A 24,408-nucleotide genomic window follows, 5' to 3' on the forward strand; every position below is an offset into this window, starting at 1 on the left:
TGCCTCCCCATGCCCGCACCCAACGCAGCATGCTCAGAGGAGACGTCCCAGGAGCAGAGCACTGGGAGAGCTGCTCCAGGGCACTGGCAGGGCGACGAAGCCCAGCTTGCTGTAGAAGCTCAGCTGCTGCCGGTCAGCGGCACTGACCTGGCAAAACACTCCCCGCGACCCTGGAAGGGAGGTGAGAGGTCAGGTCCCTGGCACTGGGAACGCAGCACTGGGGCTGGGGGCCAGTGGCTGGGACCCCCTCCACAAGGGGGTCAGCCTCTCCACTGCCCTTTGCCAGTGGGTGCCTGCGTGATGCCCTGAGTCACAGGTCCACATGTCCCCTGGTGCAAGGGGAGGGCACGGTGCCTGGGAGCTGGGGCCAGACTGCATCAGAGAGGGGACGAGGAGCCCCGGTGAGGGCTACCCCAGCCCCATGCTGAGAGGTGGGGTGCAGGTGGGACCGGCTCCCAGCTCTGGGGTGGGCAAGGGAGCAGTCGGGATGGGGTTGTGCTGAATCAAGGAGGCTTCAGTCCCCCCTAGCATGGGGAGGTCATGCTTACCGTTGGCCCTGAGTGCGCTCAGCAGGCAGATAGCCAGGCTGCGGCTGGCCCCCGCATCCAGCACACGGGGGGCTGTGCCCAGCTGCACCAGGGAGGGGAAGCGCCGCAGCACAGGCAGGGGCACGGCCGGTGGCTCTGCGTGGAAGAAGAGCAGTGCTTCCTCCAGGGCATCCTGCAAGAGACAAACACAAGTGAGGGAACCCCCTCCATCCCCCCCATACCCGCTCCCCTCTGCTCCAGGTGCCCCCTCACCTGTCCCAGAGCTGGGGCACCTGCGCCCAGGTCTTGGGGGTACTTGTGCCGTATGGCCGGCAGCCAGCTGCTGTCTCGCTGTTGCAGGAAGCCTTCAGCGCAGAGTGCTCCGGCTGCATAGCCGCATGGACCACCCTCATCCTCCAGCACAAATGTGTACTCGGGGCTGAGGCTCAGGAAGCTGCCCAGCAGCCTGCCAGCCAGAGCAGGAGCACTGCTGAGCTGCGACCTGGAGCCCAGCCCGCCCCAGGGAAAGCTCAGAGCAGCCAGCCTCCTCCTTCCTGCCCCGGCAGGACAGCACCCCAGCGTGCACCAGACCATCCCTTTGAGACCCCCCCAGCAGAAGCCCTCAGCCAAGGGGAGCCACCGCAGACCCCCGCAGCCAGGCTGGACAGTGGGTCCATTCCCACGGCGGCTGCCATGACCCAGCTGGACATCAGTGCAGGGACTGCCCTCCCTGCCCCCTCCTGCAGGGTGAGGCCACCGCCAGCCGGGGTACAGGCAGAGCTGGTCCCCACAGGGATGCGAGCAGAGGCCACTGCCTCACACCATGGCCCTGCATCACCCAGCACACGGCTGGGCTTGGCACATGCCTGCCAAGAGGGAGCCCCAGAGGGGCCACATCTCACCTGTCACCGAGAAGATCGGGGTGGGCCGCGAGGATCTCTGCGACTTCGGGGTCACAGTCCAAACTCTCCCGGCACATTCGGTAAAGCTCTCCCTGGAAGACCCAGATGCACCTCAGCCCTGGCTCTGCCTGCCCTGCCCAACCCCTGCCCCGCTGGTGCCCCTCAGCTGCCTGCCGCCCCCGCCACAGCCCCTGCCGGAGCACGGTGTACCAGCAGCTGCCCAGGCTGACCACAAAGAGGGACCGCGACCAGGGCTGTGGCCTCCAGCACGTCCTGGCCAGGGGAAGGTATGAAGGTATGTGCTTCAGCCGACCACGGGCGCTGGTGTCTGTGCCAAGTGATGCACCGTGCACCACCTTCTGCTGGCCTCTGAGGCTCGTTACCGCAGCGCAGCAACACTTCAAAATGAGAAATTGCCATTCCAGTCAGGCATCGCAGAGCAGCGGCTGCTGGAGAAACGCTGCTCGCCCCAGGACGGAGCATGCTCAGAGCAGCCAGAACGGCAGCAAAACCAATACTGAAACTCAAGTCTCCACAGAGCATGTGCAAAGTGGGACATCTCAAAATTTCCCATCTTGGTCAGATTTGAGTTTGCTGCTGCTCACAGGATCAGCAAAAAGAATATCCCGATAAAAGCACTGCTTCTCAAAGGAAAGGCTGCCCCGATCACTGAATGACAAGGGCAGGACAGTGCACTTCTGTGTGCTTCTGAGCGCCGTTCCCAGAGTGGGCTGAAGTGCTTAGCTGGATTTTCCTCTCAGTTTCACTGGACACAGACATTCAGCTTGTTAAAGTTTAGCCTGATCAGATGAAATCTGACAACAGGCAACGGAAAACAAGCTCTTGCAATGGGAATTGCTGGCAGCTGCAGTCTGATATTATAATCTGCTCTCATGTGCTTGCAACTCCTCCTCTTATTTACAAGCGCTGCAGCTGTGCATTGCTGGGTACTGTATTTAACAGGACTGTGCAGTTGTGTCCATGATGGCTGGATTTGCAGCATTAGCATTTTCTTTAGCTAGGAGAGGCAGCAGGGTGAGGGAGCAGGGTGTTTGCTGCAGACTGTGTGGTATGTGGGGAACCCAGGGCTCTGCTGGATTTGGCAGCAGTTTAACTTGTGTGTTAAAGACTTCCAAATTCTCCCTTTCCCTCCCCATCCCATCGAACTGCTGGGATGTCAAACAGAGCGGGGGGGTGGCAGCAAGCAGGTCACGGCTGACAGAGGCTGCTGCCTCTCCAGTGGGGAATCATCCTGTAAACTGGATGAGTGTTTGAAGAAGGGACTGACTTGGAGATGAACCTCAACTGGCTCAGGCAGTGCCCAGAGCTGCAGACTGATGAAGGCTGCAGGAGGTCACCATCCAGACTTGTCCTGTTCTGGATCTTTCCTGGCATCTGCTTGTGGCCACCGCTGGAGATCAGCGCTGGGGGTGCTCTGGAGATCGCCCTCACAGCCTGGCGACCCCGAGTCTGTGCCAGTTTATCTGTGCTTGTGTCTGCTGCTCACTTCTGAGCCGGGACTCCCTCTCCTGCTGCCGGCTGCCAGGAGGGGCTCTGCCCGGGCACTCGTCACAGGGAGGCGGGTGATGGTCCCTGCCGAGGACACTGGCCACAACACTCGCTCTCCAGCCCAGGGGGCTGACACGCTGCTGGACACAGCCCCGGGTGACCTGCCCCAGTCTGGCCTGCTCTGAGCGGGGCTGGACCCCAGACGTCCCTTCCCACCTGCATCACCCTGCACTGCAAGCTCGGTCTTGGGGTCAGCAACAGACGAGCACGTATCTTGTTAGCACACGTACAGCACAAGCCACGCAAAAGGTGAGCTCTGGCCTGAGTGGTGCGGGCCACCCCTTCGGGCCATGGCTCCCACCTTGTCCAGGGGCAGCAGCGGGCGCAAGAGGTACAGCTGGCTGGACGGGAAGAGCGGAGGTGGGTGGTAGAAGAGGTCACAGCTGTTCCCAACGGGCAGCAGTGCCTGGAAGAGATATAGCTGGTCAGGGAGCAGGTTGTCCTGGCTCCAAACCTTGTCCTGGAGGCAGCAGGAGGAGGGTCCCTCTGAGGCACCCTAAACCTCAGCAGCCGCAGCCAAGGCGCAGAGGCCTGGGGCAGCTCTGCCTTCCCAAGCTTGCAGCAACCCAATCGCAGGGCCAGGAGCAGCAGCTGGGATCCTGGCTTCCCAACCGCTCCTTCAGCCCCCACAGATATGGGCATGGTCTCACCTGCAGCTCTCCAAAGAGGCCCCCACGATGCGCCCAGGGCTCAGCGTCCCCCCCCAGCAGGATCGGGGCAGTGATGCTCTGGCACCCTGGAGGCAGCAGGAGACAGACACATGTGAGGTGAACAAAAACCTGCTGGGCCAGGGGGAGATCAGCCTCCATCACACAGCAACATCACGATCCACACCGGTCGACAGCTGTGCAGCCCGGGCATGGGACCTCGCCTGGGCTCGGGCAGCCAGCCCCATGCATTGGGGTAGCAGCACACCCTCCGCAACAGGGCTTGAAGTGGGGGAATGGGGAAAGGCATGATCTTGCCGCCATGAAAGGCGTAAGGTAAAGACTCAGCTCCTGGCTACAGTTGGAAAGCTGCAGCCTGGCACAGAGAGCAGCGCGCTGCTTTGCTGCCCAGCCAGCCAGCTCTGCAGTGCCTGTAGGAACTTGCACTGCATGCGGCTGCTTCCTGCTCTGTGTGTGCCTGCTTCCCTGTGGAAGTGCTTCAAGGCACATGGCCCTGTCTCACACTGAACTTGGAGACACTCTCAGGTTGTCATCTGGTAACAGTTCTTGGTTTGTAAGAGGTCACAAGGCCCACACAGCAACCAGGGAACCGTAAACCAGAGGAACAGGAGCTTCCAAAGGGATGCACAGGCATTCAAAATCCAACCTCACCTCTGTCACCCAGGGCATTACTGCTCCCAATGGCCCATGGATCCCTTTTACCAGTCTTTGGATTAAAAGGGCTGATGAACCATGTCCTAGTAATAGGCATTCCTTCTAGACTGAGAGAGATGGTGAAGAGCTGCTCCGATGACTGCCCTGACCCCAGCAGCAGTGCCTCATCCTGCCTTGGTGTGTCAGGGCACGCAGGGGTGCCAACCTTCCCATGGCCATTCCTGCTCCGCTCGGCAGGCAGAGGGTGGGAAAGGGCAACCCGATGGCAAGTGCTGGCTGCTGCTGCAGGGCTGGAGGCGACGGAGGGCAGCAGCCAGGACCCCACCGCCCAGGTGGGTGAGCCAGGGCAGCACCGGTACTTACAGCCAAAGCAGCTTCCCCAGGTGCCCTTGGGGTCAGGGTCGCAGAGGAGATGGCCATCTGCAAAGGAGGCAAGGTGGTGAGCATGGGACATGGGTCAGCAGCGGGGAAGGTGTCAAGGGGAGGTGCACTCCCAGGAGAGACCCTGGCACCCCTGGCTGGACACAGGGACCCCAAGACCTCTGGGAGGGGGTCCCAGACACCTTCACCTCTTTAGAGGGGGAAACCACTGAACAAGCTTCAGATGCCCTGGGTGTGCCGCAGTGCCTGGGGGGCCCTGCACTTCAACCTGGCTGGATTTGGCCAGGGTGCGAATACGCGCTACGGGGCCACAGGGGCTGGCTCGGGGCTGGCATCAGCCACGTACCCAGCCAGAGGACGAAGGCACTGGCGGCCAGCAGCATGTTGCGGATGTCCCAGAGGTAGGGGTGGAGGTCGTAGAGCAGCGCCCGTCCAGCGCTGCTGACGAAGCGGCTGTGCAGGCGGCACGTCTGAGCGCAGAGCAGCTGGAAGGACTGGGCTCTGCTGCGCCACTGCATGCCCTGTGGGTGGACCAGGTGTCAGTGCAACTGTGACAGGCACCGTCCCGCAGCAGCGCCCGGACCAGCCTTACCCCGCAGGCATCAGGTGCCGTGGCCGGAACCCCCACACTGAGGCCGTTTGCCCAGAGCCACCGAAAGTGCTCCAGGAGATGCTGCGCCAGTGGCCCATGATGGTAGGGCAGGTAGAAGAGCTCCACCAGCATCCGCACCTCCCCCAGAGTCAGCGGTGCCGTGGGGCTGGACCTGGCCTTCTCTGGGGTCAGCAGTGCTGTGGGGCTGGTCCTGGCCTCCTCCAGGGTCAGTGCCATGGGGCTCGACCTGGCCTCCTCTGGGGTCACCGGTGCTGTGGGGCTGATCCTGGCCTCCTTGGGGGTCAGTGGTACCATGGGGCCAGACCCAGCCTCCTCCAGGGTCAGCAGGGCCATGTGGCTGGACCCAGCCTCCTCTGGGGTCAATGGTGCCGTGGGCCCAGGGCTGGCACCCACCCCATCAGTGAGCACAGCCGTGGGCCCAGGGCTGGCGCCAGCCCCATCAGTGAGTGGTGCTGGGGGGCCAGGGCTGGTGCAAGCCCCAGGCCCTAGGGGTGTCTGGGGCATGTCAGCCCTGCTGGCCTCAGGCTGGGTACTGCTGGGGGATGGGGGGGGGCTGCCACCCCCTGTCCTGGCATCACTGGTGGGTAGGGGAAGGTTCTGCCTGGTGTTGGCCTCATTGCTGCAGCACACGGCGGGGCCTGGGCTGTGGAGGGTATCGGTAGCCACTGGGGTTCCTGCGGACTGGGCACTCCCAGCCGTGCTGGGCAGAGCAGAGGAGGGCTCACAGCTCTCTCTGCTCCCCATGACGAGCTGGTCCCCGTCCCCTGTGGGGCTTTGCTGACTGCCAGCAGGGGTCCTGCTCCCACTGCCCTTCTCCGGCTCCGAGGTCACCTTCCTCTTTCCCTCCCCTGGTGCCACACCACAGGGCTCAGGGCCATGCTCGTCTGCCCCACTGGGAACAGAGTCGTGGGGCTGGAGTTCGGGCATGACCTCCTGTCCTCCCGCTGTGCTGGGCTGCAGCCTTGTTCCTCCCTTGACGCTGACGCTGGCGTGTCCTGGGGTCCTTCCTCCTGGCAGAAAGGAGCAAGGGGGCAGCCCCTCTGGCACCTGTATGGAAACTGCTGCCCATGGGGCAGGAGAGCCCTGGGGGCGGTTGTGCTGGGAAGCTCCATCTCCGAGCTGGCAGGGACTGGGGAGCTGCCAGGACCATGGGCTTTGCATCGCTCTGTGCTCTGGAGTTCACGCCTCTGTGAACTGGCTGGTGAGGCCACAGGCTTTGCAGAGGCAAACATTGCAAAACACCAAGCTTGCACCTGGCTGAAGCCCCTCTTCCAGAGCCGTATCCTGGCCCAGGCTCCCACAATGCCAGCCGAGGAGACCCCCTCTGGGATGTGGCCAGGGCAGGAGCACCCAGGGGGCAGAATCGTGCGATGGACACCCACGCCTGCCCACCACGACACACACAGACCTCGCTGCCGCACCAGCCAGAGCGCCCCATCCAAACGGGCAGGGCATGGGGCTCCCTCACCCCACCGAGCTCCCAGCAGAGCCGGTCCAGCACTCCAGAGCGGGTGAGGCATGCTGCATGGTGCGAGTTCATCACTTACCTGGCTCCAAGGCCTGCTGGTTTATCTCAGCCACCCAGTCATGCAGCGCGAGCTCCAAGGCCTCCTGGGGGCTGTAGCTCCCCTCCTGTGGGCCTTGGCTGTCCCCCAGGGCTGCTGCAGTCTCCATCCCTAAGGAACTGGAGCTCATCAGCCCAGGCAGCCCCACTCTTTGCTTGACAGAGCTATCCCATGCCACACTGAGGGTGGGCAGCCCCCCCCAGGGAGATGCCCCCATGATGGATCCCATGCCCTGGGATGTCGGGTAGTGCCCAGCTAGGTGAGACACCTCACCCAGGCAAGAAAGCCTGCAGGGCCATGGCAACGACAGGCAGTGATGGGCAGATCCTGCCCTGAGTGCACAAGCTCACTGCCAGCACCAGGGCCCCACGTATAGAGCTGCCTGGGGCGCTGGGGCCAGGTACCTGCATGATCAGGGTGGGCACAGCTCCCCAGCTCGCTCCGAAACCAGCTACCCAGTGTGTGTATGGGGATGAAGTTGGCCTGGAGCTCGCAGTTGGGGTTGAGGAGCAGTCCATGGAGCCTGGGCATGAGGCCGGGGGCACGTCCCGTGTAGGGGCCCAGGAAGACACGTCTGCAGTCATAGTCGTTGGCATACAGGTTGTCCCAGATGATGGGGCGGCGCCGCAGGACACCCTCCACCTCCTCCAGCAGTGTGGCTGAGAGCTCCTGTGACACCACCTTTGGGCCTGGAGCATCACGGCACAGACGTGCATGGAGCACACAGGCAGCGCAGCCCATCGTGCACACTCACAACAGGGTCACGCACACATCTAGGCGCTGAGCATGGAGATGAGAGTCGAGTCACCCCACCCCACCCTCCCTAGCCAGAAGAAGAGCAGACCCACAGCCCGACCCACTGCCTGCCTGGCCGGGGCTGCACACCCTGATGCTGAAAGGCACCACGACGGGGCCACTGGCTGGCACCTCTCCCAGGACAGAGCCCGTGGCTGCAGGGTTTGCAGACACGGGCTCCTGCTGAGAAGCTGCACAGGGTCACACACGCCGCAGAGCCGGGCCAGGCACTCACCTGTCCAGATGACACCGATCCCTGGGAGCAGCTCCTGGCCGATGGTCAGCAAGTAGCAGGACTGGCTGGGGCTGGGAGAGCACAGAGAGCTGCAGTACTCTGGGGAGAGAGCACAGAGCATCCCTTGAGGGGCAGAGAGACCGGGAGAGGAGAGGCTGCCTGGGATCAATGGATAGGGGCTGGGGAGATGCACGGTGCATGGAATACAGCATGCACGGCTGCTGAAGCGCCAGCCCATCTGCAGCCTGGTCCTGTCCTAGTCCTGAGATCTCCAGGGCTCCCGCAGGAGCATGAGGGGGCTGGGGGGAGCCATGGAGGCTGTCAGGGCAGTCAGCTCTCAGCAGACACAGGTGCTGGGTGCAGCCAGCCGAAGGGCACCCCGGTCTGCTGTGGGGTGCCACGGCTGACCAAGCACTGGGCTCCCAGGGGTGGGATGGCTGGGGCCGCACCGCTGCAGACAGTACCTGTAGGGCAGAAGAGGAAGACGGAGGGTTGGCCCAGCTCCTGGTACACCTCATTGGCCACAGAGGCCTGAGCCTGCGCCAGGGAGGGGAAGACGTCTCTGTCAGCTTGGCACATGCAGGGGTCGATGTCGTCAAAGAGCAGTGCGAAGGAGTGGCACCCCATGGCAGCCACCTGCAGGCATGGGCACGGGCTGCTAGGATCCCTGGGCAGCAGAGAGAAAGGAGGCAGCGAGCCCCGGACGAGCCCCTGCCGCCTGGGCCCCCTAAGGACAGCAGAGGTCTGGGGCGCCCGGACGGACGGGGCAGGCAGAGCAGCCCTCACCACGTCCCCCACGCCTGCCCAGTGGACGCCGCACAGAAGGCCCAGCCGCTTCGCAGGCATGTGCCAGCCCCATGGCCACGGTCCACCTCGCTGCAAGCCCTGGGCACGGCCGTGTTTGCCATGGGCCAGGAGCCCTTTCAAACCAGAGCCCATGCTGCGGTGGCCCAGAGCCCGCTCCCACCGTGCCGCTGCCAGGCAGCCCCACTCGCCGCCTGCCACATCCGCTCACACCGCACCCCCGCATCGCCCTGCAGCACTGGGAGCCCCGTGGCAGGAGCAGAGGCCAGCAGAGCCTCAGGAGAAGCCTTGCCGCACGCCCGGGCTGGTGCTCCCTGCGCCAGGGCTGGCTGGGGGCGGCTGGAGAGGTGGCTGGGCATGGCGCAGCGCAGGGCGGCTGCTGCCTGGGCTGTGCTGCGGGGAGGAGCAGCTGCCCACGGAGCAAACCTGCCGTGCCGGCGGCTCTTTACCCTCCCTGGGGACTGGGGGCTCAGCACCAGCCTGCACCGGCCTCCGGTGCTGCCCAGCAAGCTCTGGGGCTTGGCCGGTCCCTCTCCTGCCCCCAGCGCTGCCTGCTAGCAGTCAGGCATCCATGGAGCCCTCGGCTCTCTGTCACCGTGACAGGGACAACATGTTTGCCACCAGGCACCCCACAGAGCTGCTCCCTGATGCGCAGCAGCAGGAGGGGTTTACAGCCCCACGTCAGCCTTTGGGGTGGGCATGGGGCCCACACACAAGCATGCATGCCCCTCGCCTGGGAGCAGTGGGATGAAGGAATGGCCCACGGTACCTGCCTGAGTTTTTGCTGCAGCAGGAGCCGATCCCCAGCACTTGAAAACACCATGTCCTGGCCAGCAGAAATGGCGAAAACAAACTCCACACCCTGTTCTTGGGCAGCTTCGATCAGAGACCGCATGTGGGCTGGGGACAAAGCAGAGGGGGTGCTGTGAGCGCTGGGAGGCAAGGGGTGGAGGGAGACAAGGGCTGGACGGAGAGGGAACCATAGTGGCCTGAAAGGAAGGAGCTGAGGGCATCGGGAGGCATGAGAAAGCATCTGGAGGGGAGAGACGCAGGGGAGACAGTTTCCAGTCCCTTGGGACACAGAGGACTCTCCGCAAGGGTCTATGGGCCCTGGCATATTCGAGCATATTGCCAGAGACCCATGTGGGGAGCTCCCCATGCTGAGTGGGCTCCTAGGCGATTTCATGTGATGGGCAGGGTCTGGGGAGCCTCCTTGTACCGGGCAGGGTCTGGGGGTCTCCTTGCACTAGGCAGGGCCTGCAGGGCTCCCTACAATGGGCAGGTTTCTGGCAGGAAGAGTGGTGACAGCCAGTCTGACCCTGGCCGAGATGCAGACCATGCTTCACCCTTGAGGTCCCAGGACACCTGCAGCCCACCCGTGCTGGGGCCCAGCAGAGCCGCTACCTGCCTCATGCTCTGTGTAGGGCTCTCGCCAGAGCAGCCGGTGCTTCAGCTCATCCTTGGGCGCGTACATGTAGCAGTTCAGCCCCCAGCGTTTCAGCCTGTGCAGCAAGGACAAGGGGTCACCCAAGGCTCCAGATGGGCTCTTTGCAAAGAGGCATTCGGGCAGGTGCCAGCCCGCAACTCCAAGAGCTCCTCGGCACGTGGTGCCCTCTCCTTCCCCGGAGCTGCGCCATGTCCTGCAGGCTTCCAGCCTCTGCTCACACAGAGCCCCTCAGACTGCGGAGCCACAGCTCTTCCCCTGCACAGGGAGCCCTGCCCTGCGTACTTTCGACAGCCACATGGAGACATAAATCTCACCCAGTGCTCCCAGTGCTGAGCCCAACGATTTGTGTTGTTTAGGGACCTCCAGAAAGAGAGTGCATCTGGATGAGAAAGTCTCGGAGACCAGCAAGATGTTGCCTCCTGGGAGATGGGTTAACACCCTTGCTGTGGAAAAAGCGGGTGGGAGGGACCAGCTTAGCCTAAACAGCCTGTTTTAACCACTTGACAAAGTCCTGTGATGACGAAAAGCTCAATGTCCTGAGCAAGGAATGGAGGAGGGGCGAGTGGCCAGAGCAGCCTCTGGGGGAGGAGGGGGATCCTTGAGGGAGACTGAGAACAAAACGGCCAAGGAGACAGAGGATGGGACTGGAGCGATGGAGGGAGCAAGCTCAGTGGTCTGCTGCTCCACGCAGCCCCTCGAGGGTGCAGGCAGCCCCAGCCCTGGAGTCCAGCTGTGGGGCTCCATCACGCCAAACCACCCCTGCAGCTTTGCAGCAGCTCTTTCAGGGCTTGCAGTGAGACCTGTGGAAGCACTTAGCATCTTGTGTAAGCATGTTTGGGGTGGGTTTCTTTTCCCTTTCTCTTCAGCTATGCTTCTAATTGTGTAATCAAGAACCAAACTTGTTTGTAGCCCGAACATGCAGGCTGCAAGGTTGCCTGTTGTGACCAGTGACTCCAGATGAAGCAGGTATGTAGGAGCTAGTTCCCCCTCTGGATGTGAGGGATCTCTGTGGAGCAGGACCAGCGGAGACACCTTGGACAGCTGGCACCTCACCGCTCCCCCAAGCTCAGTGTCCAGGAGCGGGGTGCACCTGCCAGGCACAGTCTGGCCTGGGGGACTCAGCCCAGGGTGCCTCTCTGGGAACCACACACCACCTATGACACAGACCTCCAGAGAGCCTGCAATCCTCTCTGGAGTTGCACCCAGTTAACACGGGGTCCAGCACTGCCACTGTAATGGGGGCAAGGATTCATCAAGGTGCAGCATCTGCCATCAGCAGTAACTCTGCTTTAACTGAAGTCCTTTTACAAGGAATCCATGAGCTGCTGGCATTAGAATCACAGAATAGTTTGGGTTGGAAAGGACCTTTAAAGATCATCCAGTCCAACCCCCTGCCATGGGCGGGGACATCTTCCACTACATCAGGTTGCTCAAAGCCCCATCCAGCCTCACCTTGAACACTTCCAGGGAGGTGGCATCCACAACTTGTCTGGGCAACCTGTTCCAGTGTCTCACCACCCTCATAGTAAAGAATTTCTTCCTTATGTCCAATCTAAATCAACCCTCCTTCAGTTTAAAACCGTTACCCCTTGTGCTGTCACTGCAAGCCCTGGTAAAAAGTCTGTCCCCATCTTTCTGATAAGCCCTAGGTATTGGAAGGCTGCAATAAGGTCTCCCTGGAGCCTTCTCTTCTCCAAGCTGAACAACCCCAACTCTCTCAGCCTTTCTTCATAGGAGAGGTGTTCCAGCCCTCGGATCATTTTCGTGGCCTCCTCTGGACTTGCTCTAACTGGTCCATGTCTTTCTTGTACTGGGGACCCCAGAGCTGGACGCAGTACTCCAAGTGGGGTCTCACCAGAGCGGAGTAGAGGGGCAGAATCACCTCCCTTGACCTGCTGGCCATGCTTCTTGTGATGCAGCCCAGGATATGGTTGGCTTTCTGGGCTGCAAGTGCACATTGCCAGCTTATGTCCAATTTTTCACCCACCAGTACCCCCAAGTCCTTCTCTGCAGGGCTGCTCTCAATCCCTTCATCCCCCAGTCTGCATTGATATTGGGGATTGCCCTGACCCAGGTGCAGGACCTTGCACTTGGCCTTGTTGAACTTCATGAGATTTTCACGGGTCCACTCCTCAAGCCTGTCAAGGTGCCTCTGGATGGCATCCCCTCCCTCTAGGCGATCAACGGCACCACTCAGCTTGGTGTCATCTGCAAACTTGCTGAGGGTTCACTCAATCCCACTATGTCAATGATGAAGATATTAAATAGTATTGGTCCCAGTATGGATCCCAGGGGGACACCACTCGTTACTGGTTTCCATTTGCACGTTGAGCCATTGACTGCAACTCTTTGGATGCAGCCGTCCAGCCAATTCCTTATCCATCAACAGTAACATGCATTACTTACATACTCACTCCTTACTGTAGTTTTGATAGATTGAATCTTGCACCAGCTTCTTCATTCCTCAGCCAAGCACAGCCAGAGGCTGATGGGCTGGAGGTACCCGATCACCCTCCTGCCTGTCTAACACCAGCGCAGGGGTGCGTGCGGGAGGACCAAAACCCCAGCTGTGCTGCTCCTCCAGCTGCAGGGCCCCCAGGGCACATCTCCTGGACCGCTCAGGCACCTGCTTCAGCAGTGCACAAATCCTGCACAGCTGCTCCCCGCGGGGAGACAGAGACAGAGACAGCGTGAGGCAGAGGAATCCCCACCTGCCCGTCTAAACCCAGGCACTCCGTTATCTAACAGGGTCACACTAACGTTGATCCACAGACATTAAAAGGCCTGTCAGAGGAACTCTTTGGGACTGAAAGATTTTTGCCAAGCCCTGCAGGTGGAAAGCCCCAGAGTGCTGAAAAATGGTGAGTGCTGAAGCAGAGCTTTGGCAGGGTGGGCAGCAGAGCTGGGCAAGCATGAACCCGTGGCAGGACGCTGCGCCTCTGCAGTTTGCAGCTGGCAAAGACCAAGTAAGTGGAGAATAAAGGAGCAAATACAGCACTCGGAGTGATTTGAAATGGCTGTTAAGCTGGGCTTCAGCAAGCAGTATACTTCTTAATACAGCCAAGCATAAAGGCCTACCTAGGTAAAAGAATACAGAAGATATGGTGTCTGAAGTAACAACATAACGAGTGATTAGCTGAACATGAGTGTCCCCTGCAATGCCACTGGTAACTCAGCATAACAGATCGCCCCAGATGAATCACTGCAGAGTGTCAGGCGGGACTAGGGAGATTCGGTGACCTCTGTGCTGGCTGCAGATGCTGCCAGAGCAGTGGCCACAGCGTGGGAAGGATGATGATGAACTAGAGTGAGTCTGTCAAGGAGCCACACACAGAGACATAGGTGGAACGCCTGCGAGCAACAGAGTCTTGGAGCCCAGTCTGCTCATCTCCCCAGGGGAAAGCCTCAGCCCGCCAGTGCTCCGGAGGAGAGAAAAGCCACATCTGGCAGTCAGGGACATGGCAGGGTCCAGGGGTGACTCACAGGGGCACGCATTCGGGTGAGACGGGAGAGGAAGGGTCTCCAGCTCTCCAGATGCTCCACTGCAGTCGGAGGTGAAGGGAAGCAGGTCTGAGAGAGATCAGGGCCTGCCTACTTCAGGAGATCAGACTGCGCCATCATAAGGCCCTTTCTGGCCTCAAAAAGCACAAATTCCTTCCAGAATCTCCCCAGCAATCCAAGACTCACTGGAAATTATCAGGACAGGGCAGACACCTCCCTAGACAGCTCTTTGGCACTCCTGTATGAAAGCCATCTGATATATTCATTTATTTTTATTTATCCTCCTTAGTAGACAATGTTTTACATTTTCCCACGATGAACAGACTGGGAAGCACTTCATCTACCACATGATACAAGTGCCTCATCTTGTTTCTTTCCAGACAAGAAAAACACCAATGAACATACCACTCACATGTGCAAACATGTGAACATACATCCCAGTCTAGTACCAGACAAGGCCATCATTAGCCCTTCTCATTCCTAACATACTTTAAAACATCACATCTTGTTTTCCTTCCTGCACATTTTCCCCAAATCTTCTAAGCTACATTTTTCTGTATCTGCATCTCTGGTCCCTGCACTATGGTCCTTACTTCACTTGTGACTGCCCACACTGTCACCAGTGCACTCCCACAGCATGACCAGCACATCTCCCACGTAGTGCATGGCTGCCATCACCAGCACAGTCACCAGCACACAGCCCTGCCGTCTCTGGCCCACTGCCCGGCCATCACCAGTGCACTGCCCATGCTGTCACCAGTGTACTGCCCCTGCTGTGACCAGCGCACTCTCCACACCATCCCCAGCGTGCTGCCCATGCCATCACCGGGGCAGTACCCACGCTGACCAGTGCACCGCCTAGGCTGTGACCGTCGTGCTGCCCATGCCGGATGCTCTGCAAGTGCTGCCCATGCCAGATGCTCCCGCAGGGCCCCAGTTTGTCGGTAGCGGGTACTGTCAGCGCAGCTCATCCCACTGATGGCCAGTGCATGGGTGCCAGCTGCTAGGAGCGGGCTTTTTCTCTCCTGCACAGATCAACTCCCATCCCAAGGTGATTTCTCACATCCAGCCAGTGACAGATCCTGCCCACATCGTTCCGTCACAGGGAGATATGGCGACACACAGACATACATGGGGACTCACAGGGACACAAGGGCTACCTCCACACCAGGCAGGGATGGCAGCCTCAGGATCATAGAATCATAGAATGGTTTGGGTTGGAAGGGACCTTAAAGATCATCTAGTTCCAACCCTGCTGCCACAGGCAGGGACACCTTCCACTAGAGCAGGTTGCTCAAAGCCCCATCCAGCCTGGCCTTGGACACTTCCAGGGAGGGGGCATCCACAGCTTCTCTGGGCAACCTGTGCCAGTGTCTCACCACCCTCACAGTGAAGAACTTCTTCCTTATAGCTAATCTAAATCTACCCTCTTTCAGTTTAAAGCCATTACCCCTTGTCCTATCACTACATGCCCTTCTAAAAAGTCCCTCCCCATCTTCCCTGTAGCCCCCCTTTAGGTACTGGAAGGCTGCTAGAAGGTGTCCCTGGAGTCTTCTCTTCTCCAAGCTGAACAACCCCAACTCTCTCAGCCTTTCTTCACAGGAGAGGTGCTCCAGCCCCCTGATCATCTTCGTGGCCCTCCTCTGGACTCGCTCCAACAGGTCCATGTCCTTCTTATGTTGGGGCCCCAGAGCTGAACGCAGTACTGCAGGTGGGGACTCATGAGAGCAGAGGGGGAGAATCCCCTCCCTCGACCTGCTGGCCATGCTTCTTGTGATGCAGCCCAGGATACGGTTGGCTTTCTGGGCTGCAAGCGCACCTTGCTCGGTCATGTTGAGCTTCTCATCAACCAACACCCCCCAAGTCCTTCTCCTCAGGGCTGCTCTCAATCCGTTCTCCGCCCAGCCTGTACTTGTGCTTGGGCTTGCCCCGACCCATGTGCAGGACCTTGCACTTGGCCTTGTTGAACTTCATGAGGTTTGCACGGGCCCACCTCTCAAGCCTGTCCAGGTCCCTCTGGATGGCATCCCTTCCCTCCAGCATGCCGACCGCACCGCATAGCTTGCTGTCGTCGGCAAACTTGCACAGGTGGATCAAGTGGCCACCTGTGCCCACGGTGGAGTGATGCGGGTTTGCTGGGCCATCTGTTTCCACAATGATAAGCCCAGCTCCAGCGAGGTCGGGCTGGCTGGAAGCACCTGCCCGGTGCCCTTGCTGGCAGTGCAGAGCGGCGGGGATGGCGGCCCGGGACAGGGCGAGCTGGCCGCTTGCTGCTGGTGGCCGCAGGCACGCAGCGTGCTGTCCTGCAGCCAGCACACCCACAGGGGCTGGTGCCGCGTGGCACTGCCCAGGCCCGCACGGTTCAGCGATGAGGCAACGGGCGCTCGTCCTGCCAGGTCAGCACCTGAGGTGGGCTTCCAGCCCGCTGAACACCCCCATGTTCTCTCTCACGCGGATCTGACTTCCCATTTCCAGCCCCAGCCTCTCTGCCTGCTCCCTGACACCCCTCCTGCGCATGGGCTGCCCTAGCCGACCCTCGCCACGCTGCGGTCAGGGCAGAGCAGCTTTTCTGGTGCCTCCAGCGGCGGCATTTGCAGGCTCGGGTAGCCCCCGCGCTCCTCCCCAAGCCCTTCCCAGCTGCCATCGCTGCTCCCACAGCATGGGCAGCAGGGTCCAACCCTGTCCCACTGACAGCTCCCTGTGGGTCTGCACCCTCACTGGAGCACCCGTGCCAGCTGTGCAGTGCCAGCACGCAGGGGCTAGTGCCCACCCAGTCCCTTCTGGACCCCATCCCCAGACCCCATTCCCTTGGGGCGCCCAGCCCTGGCCCAGGCCCCCCAGCCAAGCACATCTGGCTGCAGCTGGGCTGTGGCAGAGTCCCAGCACCGTCTGCCAGCACAGGGCAGCACAGCCCGCATCTGTCCAGGCATCCTTGGGCTGCCTGTCCATCCTGCAGCCACCACACCCGGGCCCATGGCAGAGGAGTCTTTCCCCGGGCCGGATCCAGGGGTGCAAGAGTGCTGGGACAGAGTGGGCACTGCAGGAGCAGCCCCGGGAGAAACATGAGCCGCCTTCGCTGCCATCGCCCCGGTGTCCCAAAGGCAGGCCAGCCCCAGGAACCTCCCTCCAGCATGTTTTCCCTCACCGCTCCTGCCTCCACAGCACTCTGGTTTCCACCTTGTCACTCTGCCACAGGCTAGTACCTTCACAGAGGAAAATTCAGGGTACTTGCCATTGAAAGAGAAGTTTCCTCTGTTCCATAGACCATGGTCTCCCATAGAAACCTGTAAAAGGGGAAAAAAAAAAGGCGAAAATGTGGTTGTCAGTAACTGCCTTAAAACAGAGTCTCTCTCTGTACTGTCCCTAAGTGGCTGCTCTTAAACCCAGAGATCCACCAGTTGTTCACCTCTGGGTACTTCAAATGTCTATTATCCTGCTACGATCTTGCTGGGCATTGGTATCCAAGTAAGTGGGTATAACGTCTGTGCTTCCATCCTTCCCAGAAGGAGGCAGCTGGGAAGAATTGCACAAGATAGCACTTAACCTGGGAGGGGGAATTTGCACAGTAAAAGCCAAGCCTAGAGGAGACAGCTGAGGGCTGACTAGGTTATAAGGCACTCTAGCATGATTTTGGGGTGCACCGAAGCACAGAGCTATTGTACAACCATCCTAGAGTTTTCTGCCTGGGAATTTTCTTCTTTACAGAGACCAGCTCTGTGTCTCTGCATCTCTCTCTGTCTGTGTAGTGTCAGGCCATGTCAAGCAGAGCATCATCACTCCTGTATGGGCTATAAAAGCTGCTCTCTCTGTCTTTAATCACTGCACAACTCAAACTGCACCAAAATTGCACTGACACAGCTCTCCCCTACACCCTGCAAACACATACCTGCATTGCAGCAGGGCAGGACTTTGAGGAGCATCCCTGTCCCATGGTAAGCTGTTCAGATCAGGAACACACAAACAACCTGTGGGGATGCCCACGAGTGCTGGGACTGTGACTCCACAAGACATTTCACAGACATCTTGTCTGTCCCCCACTGGAAAACACCATCCCTATAAGCTTGCAAAGGGAAAATCCAGAGAGGGTAAGCACACCAGGGAGCAACCTTATCAGTTGTCTGCTAACAAAGACACTCATCAATGAGCACCAAGGCTGGCCGCAAGGACACTGCCCTTCCAGAAGGTTCACATCAACAAAGCTGAATGCAGGAAATACAGATCTGGAGTCAGCAAATTCCCAAGTGTTTCTTAACATTTCCAATTCTGCTGCTTGCAGGCTTTAGGTGGTTGTTGGACACCACTGTCTGACACAAGCTTGAGGCTGCAGCACCACCGGCAGCTGACAGTCTGCCCTGTGCTCTGCATGACAGGGTACCATATATAGTGAGCAGGGGCACTGCTGGACATGCAGCACCCATTCCCCTGTTGGGACCGCTGTCAAGGAAGAGCCCTTCCTATTTCTGCATGTAGGAAGACGTGGGAGGTGCACAGTTGTCTGCAAAGCCAGCGAGAAAGAATACCCAGTGGAAAGCAAGCCAGTTCACTTGGGGACAATGGGAAAATAGGCAGGTAAATGGGTTTGGAGAGATGCAGATTTGACAGCTTTTTAAAGAGGAGGTTAAGGGGAACCTGTAAGTGTTCCAGCACAGACCTGAAATTTAGCAAGAGAAGAATCTTCAGTCACTGCAAGTCTCTGCAAGATCTGGCAGCTGCAATGTGAAGTCTCACAGAAAATACATTACGTCTTGAACAGTGACGGCAATTAGCCATCAAGGCAGCTTCCTCGTTTTGGATGGGCTCTGCATCATGGGCAACTTTTAAATCAGTCAATGTACGTTCTAGCAGACAAGGCCAACAGGAGCAGATATTCAGGGAAGCGAATGCATTCACTGCATGAACTGGGCGGCGCACAAGGGCAGATCACAATGACTCTGTTAGTCTGGGAGAAAGGACCAGCTCTCAGCATCTGGCATGAGGCCAGCATTGCCCAGAAAAGCACCTGCATTTCCCTAAAGCACCTGAGTGCACCGGAGCTGGTCTGCCTGGGAGGGGACCCCAATGCCCTGCTCCCTTTGGCAGGAGCCCACCCTGCAGCCCTCAATACCAACCTTGGGCAATGGTGTGGTAGCTTGCGCCACAGCACACAGTGAACATTATCTTCTTTGCAGATAGATCTTCTACCTGCTTGAACATCTACACGGTTATTCCATCTACTTTGAAATAATATATATTCACCTTACTAGCCATCCCCCACTGTGCACGGGGCCAAATCTGTGGCCACTCAAGGATCCCAGCAAACATTTCACCCAAAGAAGGTATTTCCATGACAAATAGATTTTCCATTTCCCAATCCATAGGAACTCCTGCTCAGCTCCCAGTGAGGTCCCAGGAGTCCCTGTACAGCACCTGCCTGCAAGTGCCTCACTCACACTTAGCTGTGAACTGACACTGCAAGTATGACACTCACCCCCTACACATGCCCTGCTAGCAGCAGCTCTGTTGAAAACACCATCCTAGTGTATTCTGCCCAGTAAAGTGGCTTAAATTGTACCAGCAAGATCTGTTTGTACGTGTGGCTGCATCTCGAAAGGAGTGATGTTGGTGCTCTGCTCTTTTGAAGACAGACGAGCACTGATGAGTGATGCTGTGCGTTTGTACCTTGGCTCTCCCATGGCCCAGATCACTACATCAGTAACCCGTCAACACCATTGCTTGCCAAACTCTGGGCCATCTGGGATGTCCCTCAGCAATTTCTTCACAACCGTTAGCAAAGTCCTGATGAACACATTGGGAAGCAAAGTCCCTAGCCCCCAACTGTTCCCCAGCCCCTCTCCTGTCCTGGGTGCAGGTCACCCAGAGGCATCAGTGTGTCTGCGCTCTCTGGCTGCTGCTAGCAATGTCCGGGTGTCAGGAGGGAGCAGGGGGCTCTGTGTAGGACACACCGCTCCTGGCCTGCCTTGGCCCTGCTACAGCTGCACCCTGCTCAGCAGCCTGCCCGCTGCAGCACCATCCTATGTTTCCTGCCAGGGCCTGTGCTACCAGGGTGAGGGATGCCTGTCCTTCCTCACTCTCTAGGGACCTCCTCCTCCTGGGGTGGCTTTGCTGGCAACATCTGTGTCCTCTTTCCCAGGTCAGCTTTCCTATATCAATGATTCTTGTCTGACTCATCTTTCTTTTTACTATCAACTTCCTCATCCCTGCACTTTCTCTTTATTTTGTGCTACTTGCGTGGTGCTTTTGCTTCCTCCCAGGCAAGGCAGTGGGCAGTGGGCTTCAGCGGGGTACTGTGCTGCCAGGAAAAGTGGAGATGCTTTTGCCTAGTGGGTGCCAGGCCTGGCCCAGCTCCAGAGGTGCCGGTGCTGCAGAAACAGGAGTTGGGGGTGGGGAGGGGCAGAAGGACAGGGCTGAGCCATACAGAGCTGCTATGAGAGACCAGGCTCTTCCCGGCCAGCTCTGGGCACAGCCCAAGGCAGCGTTGCACTGCGGGCAGGGAGGCAGGAGGGGCACACACCGGGATGCTGACCCCACGCCCTGGGCACAGAAAAAAGCACTGCAGAGTGCTGGAGGCAGAGCAGCGGGTCCCCATGCCCCACTGCGGGGGGGGGGGGGGGGGGGCGGTCGGCTGTGCTGGGATGGCTGCGGGGTGCAGCAGTGCCCTGGGGAAGAGCTGGGGAGCGTCAGTGGGGGGTGCTGGTCCCGTACCCCGGGGCAGAGATAGGGTGCTGTGCAGGGGCCCGGATCCCTGCCTCCCCAATACCCGGGGTCCCGGGCGGGGTTGGGGTCCCGGCGGCGCTTCCCGGCCCCTGTTCGCTCTGGATGGACCGGGCCAGCCCCTGCAATGCCCGGGCGGGGCACCGGCCCCAGCCGTGGCCCCGGAGGGACCTACCTTCCACCACGCCGCAGAGGAAGCGCGGCCGCCCCGCCATACCCGCGTAGGAGCGGCCCTGCCGGTGCTGGGGCGGGCGGAGGGGTGCGGGGGGGGACGGAGGGATGCGCGGAGGGATGCACGGAGAGATGGAGGGATGCAAGGAGGGACAGAGGGATGCAGAGAGGGATGCGCGGAGAGATGGAGGGATGCAAGGAGGGACAGAGGGATGCAGAGAGGGATGCGCGGAGAGATGGAGGGATGCGAGGAGGAACAGAGGGATGCGGGGAGGGATGCGCGGAGAGATGGAGGGATGCGAGGAGGAACAGAGGGATGCAGAGAGGGATGCGCGGAGAGATGGAGGGATGCGAGGAGGAACAGAGGGATGCGGGGAGGGATGCGCGGAGAGATGGAGGGATGCGAGGAGGAACAGGGATGTGCGGAGGGATGCGTGGAGGGACGGAGGGGTGCGCGGAGGGACGGCTCCACCGCCTGCCCTCCCCCCGCGGAGACGCGCCCGCCGCAGCGCAGGGGGCGGCCCCGGCGGGTGGGGCCGCGGCGCGGCCGGGGCGCGGGGCGGCCCCCCCCCCCCCCCATGTAGCCCCCGGGCAAAACCTCCCCGTGGTGGGCCGGGCGCCTCAGCCCTCCCCGGAGGAGGTACCCGAGCCCCTCTGCTGGAGCGGCGCCGCGGCCCGGGGCGGGCCCTCGGCAGCCCCTCGGCAGCCCCGCCGGGCCGGAGCCCCCGCCGCCCCGGCCACCGGGAGGGGCCGGCCCGGTGCAGCGCCTGGTCCCGGCCCGCAGCCCGGTGCCGCCCCGCGCTCTCGGCGCCCCGGGTGCTGCCGGCGCTGCACGGCGGGGCTGCAGCCGCCGCCGCTCGCTGGCACTGGGGCGCAGCCTGGTGCCCACGCCAGCCCCCCGCACCGTGTCCCCCGGCCTCCCCAGCTGCGGGTGTTCTCCCGGTGCAGGCCGAGGGCAGTTATTTCTCCCGCCTTTGCAGCTTCCCGGGACGCAACAGCCCCAGGCCCCAGCGCTGCTCCCCGGTGGTCGAGTGTCGTTATCCCCTTGTATTCATCGCTGAGCTGGCACCTTCCCCACTGGTACCCTCATGCCGGGCCCAGAGTGTGATGCCTCTCTGGCTCGCCAGGTCCATGAGATCAGGACCGTTTCATGTGCCTTGCACGTGACTCGCCTGCTTGCATATGTCAGGCTGCTATTTGCCTTTTGTCACTGTGCTGGTTTTGGCTGGGATAGAGTTAATTTTCTTCACAGTAGCTAGTATGGGGCTATGTTTTGGATTTGTGCTGAAAACAGGGTTGATAATACAGGGATGTTTTTGTTATTGCCGAGCAGTGCTTACACAGAGTCAAGGCCTTTTCTGCTTCTCACACCACCCCACCAGCGAGTAGGCTGGGGGTGCACAAGAAGTTGGGAGGGAACACAGCCGGGGCAGCTGACCCCAACTGACCAAAGGGATATTCCAGACCATAGGAGGTCATGCTCAGCATATAAAGCTGGGGGGACATTCAGAGTGATGGCATTTGTCTTCCCAAGTAACCGTTACGCGTGATGGAGCCCTGCTTTCCTGGAGATGGCTGAACACCTGCCTGCCGATGGGAAGCGGTGAATGAATTTCTTGTTTTGCTTCGCTTGCGTGCACGGCTTTTGCTTTACTTACTAAACTAGCTTTATCTCAACCCACGAGTTTTCTCACTTTTACTCTTCTGATTCTCTCCCCCATCCCACCGGGGGGGAGTGAGCGAGCGGCTGGGTGGTGCTTAGTTGCTGGCTGGGGTTAAACCATGACAGTCACACTGCTCTGAGCTGTTGACACATGTTTGGCTTGTGATCCTCTCCGTCCCACAGGTTTTGGTTTGCAGAAGTGCTGCCACGTCATTAGTTCCCTGTCCTGCAGCTGCACAGTCACTAGTACCTGCCTACATGCAAGACCATGTGTTTGACGTCACTGAATTGCTCTGCTCTTTTTCTGACCACTTTTCCTGTTTGTCAGTCTCATTGTAAGGTGGACCTGTGTTCTGCAGCATCCCTGCAGCCTTCCCCAGCCAAACGGCATCATAACCCAGAGAGCAAGTACACAACTTTTTGTTACCATGCAAGTGTGAAGGAAGGAGCCAGGAGAGAGCAGAGGTGCACTCCTCCTGCACTGAGGCGCTGCCAAGTGCCCTACCAGCAGCTGTCACCACTTGCAGCCATTTCATCTAACCCACAGGCATGGGCTTGAACAGGAGAAGTGGGCATCAGAGGCCTAGAAAATCAGGATCTGTGGCACCTCCCTCTTCCCTTTGCAGGTTAATGTAGTGCTAGGAAGCCAAGTCATGGTGTCTGGGCCATGAAAGCAGCAAGGAGCCCAAGAGTGACTGACCAGCAGTGACTTGGCAGGGAAGAGGCCATCAGAGTGCACTGTGGGCTAGTGAGGTCTGCCCAAAGCTCAGCAGTATGGCATGGAGGAGGCTGCACAAAGCAAGGAGAGCCCAGAGCGCTGAAAGCCTCAGCCCCTGAACAGGGGTCTCATAACCAGACTTACACACAGCAATAAAACCAGACTCATAACATCAATAAAAACTCATAACCAGACTCACAGCAATAAAAACTGTGTGCTGGTTGCAGGACAGACAACAACGCTGCGGGAAACCCAGCTCGGTGCTACCAGGTTGGGTTATCCACGTGCAGGGAGCAACTGCTGGGGCTTGCTGGGCACAGGCCATGCTCATGCTTGCTCTTTGCCTCACGGCCTGCACCAGCCCCTGCCGAGTTTTGCTGCTGGGGAACGCTGAGTTCAAGCCTGGCCCTGGAGAAGGCTGTTCGGGCAGACTGGAGCAGCCAGCCATGGCAGGGACAGTGCTGGGAGCAGCCCAGTACCCCTGGAGTGGCCCCAGTGCCCAGGGACACGGCATGGTTAGAGGCAGAGAGATGTGGATGACATTACCCTGTCCACAAAGACTGTCAAAGGAAGTCAGGCAGGGCTGTGCATACACGGGTGTGTTTGCTGTGATTCTTCCCCTTCCCTGTTGTTTCTGGGAGCACCTGGCTATTTGTTCCATGGTTTTCTTGGACTTTGAGGTTGAGCTAAGTGGCCTCTAATTCTTCACCTCCTTTTTTTTTCTCCTGTCAAAGACAGGCACTGTGTCACTCCTTTTTCCTGTTCTCTGAAACCTCATCCATCCTCCACCAGTTCTCAATATTACCCTCACTTATCTTCAGTCCAGCCAATCTGATCACATTTTCCCTTATCTAGCATGAGCATACACCTCTGTCACTCATGTTAGTGGTGTTAATCATGAGATCGCAGCCACCCACCTCAGTGCAGGCTGAGGGGAAGAAGCTACTGAGCGCTTGAGTCCTGTCACCTTCTGCTGTCCTTCCCAGTCTCAGTAGGACAGTGGGCCACATGGGCTGCTCAGCATCCTCCTACTGACACCTTCCTTTTTGAAGGTTTTCTTGCAATCCTTCATGTTTCTTGCTAGTTACAATTTGTCTCATACTTTGGCTTCCCTGATTTTTTGTTATTTTTTTCTGTTCCTCCTAGTTTTTTCACCTAGTTTCTACTTTTATGCCCTTCCTTCTGAAGTTTCAGGTCGTCATCTGAACTATGAGCCCCCCCTCCCCCCAGTACTGGGATGGTTTCCTTTGTGCCCTGTTGCTTCATTAAAGCCTTGCCAGGTTTTCTGAATGCATTTTGTTGGACCTGATCTCCAGCTCCCTGAATTCCTTAAATTTTCTCTGAAAGGCACTTTGAAAGTGCTCTCCACTTCGACACCCTTGAGCACTTTGTCTCTTTTATCTAAAGTAAGGTCTGGGAGAGCCTCCCCTGGGGTTTCCTGCACTCCCTGGCCCAAAGCCCTCAGTAGCCCAAGCCTGTGCGGG

At 59.2% G+C, this 24,408-nt stretch overlaps 1 protein-coding gene across 1 annotated transcript; it reads right to left on the reverse strand.

The window, feature by feature from the left end:
* Positions 1–33: 33 nt before the first annotated feature.
* Positions 34–20,587, reverse strand: LOC127015487 (protein O-GlcNAcase-like). The gene is made up of 17 exons (XM_050895461.1): positions 20,548–20,587; positions 16,894–16,945; positions 10,118–10,215; positions 9,483–9,613; positions 8,374–8,545; positions 7,910–8,008; positions 7,284–7,568; positions 6,862–6,990; positions 5,294–6,324; positions 5,048–5,222; positions 4,684–4,740; positions 3,649–3,734; positions 3,300–3,404; positions 1,430–1,521; positions 801–993; positions 549–720; positions 34–170 (listed from the first exon to the last, which is right to left on the reverse strand). Exons 1-17 carry the CDS (start codon positions 20,585–20,587, stop codon positions 34–36), a joined length of 3,054 nt encoding a protein of 1,017 aa, XP_050751418.1.
* Positions 20,588–24,408: the final 3,821 nt, after the last annotated feature.

This window comes from Gymnogyps californianus, chromosome 4, assembly GCF_018139145.2.
Source record: "Gymnogyps californianus isolate 813 chromosome 4, ASM1813914v2, whole genome shotgun sequence".
NCBI lineage: Eukaryota > Metazoa > Chordata > Aves > Accipitriformes > Cathartidae > Gymnogyps > Gymnogyps californianus.

Excerpts from the sequence above, each read along its gene's own strand:
- LOC127015487 (XM_050895461.1), bottom strand. The coding sequence starts at position 20,587 with ATGGCGGGGCGGCCGCGCTTCCTCTGCGGCGTGGTGGAAG. Across the intron at positions 8,546-9,482 it reads TGCAGCAAAAACTCAGGCAG|GTGGCTGCCATGGGGTGCCA; the intron begins GTACCGTGGGCC and ends CCATGCCTGCAG. Across the intron at positions 994-1,429 it reads CCCGATCTTCTCGGTGACAG|GCTGCTGGGCAGCTTCCTGA; the intron begins GTGAGATGTGGC and ends TCTGGCTGGCAG.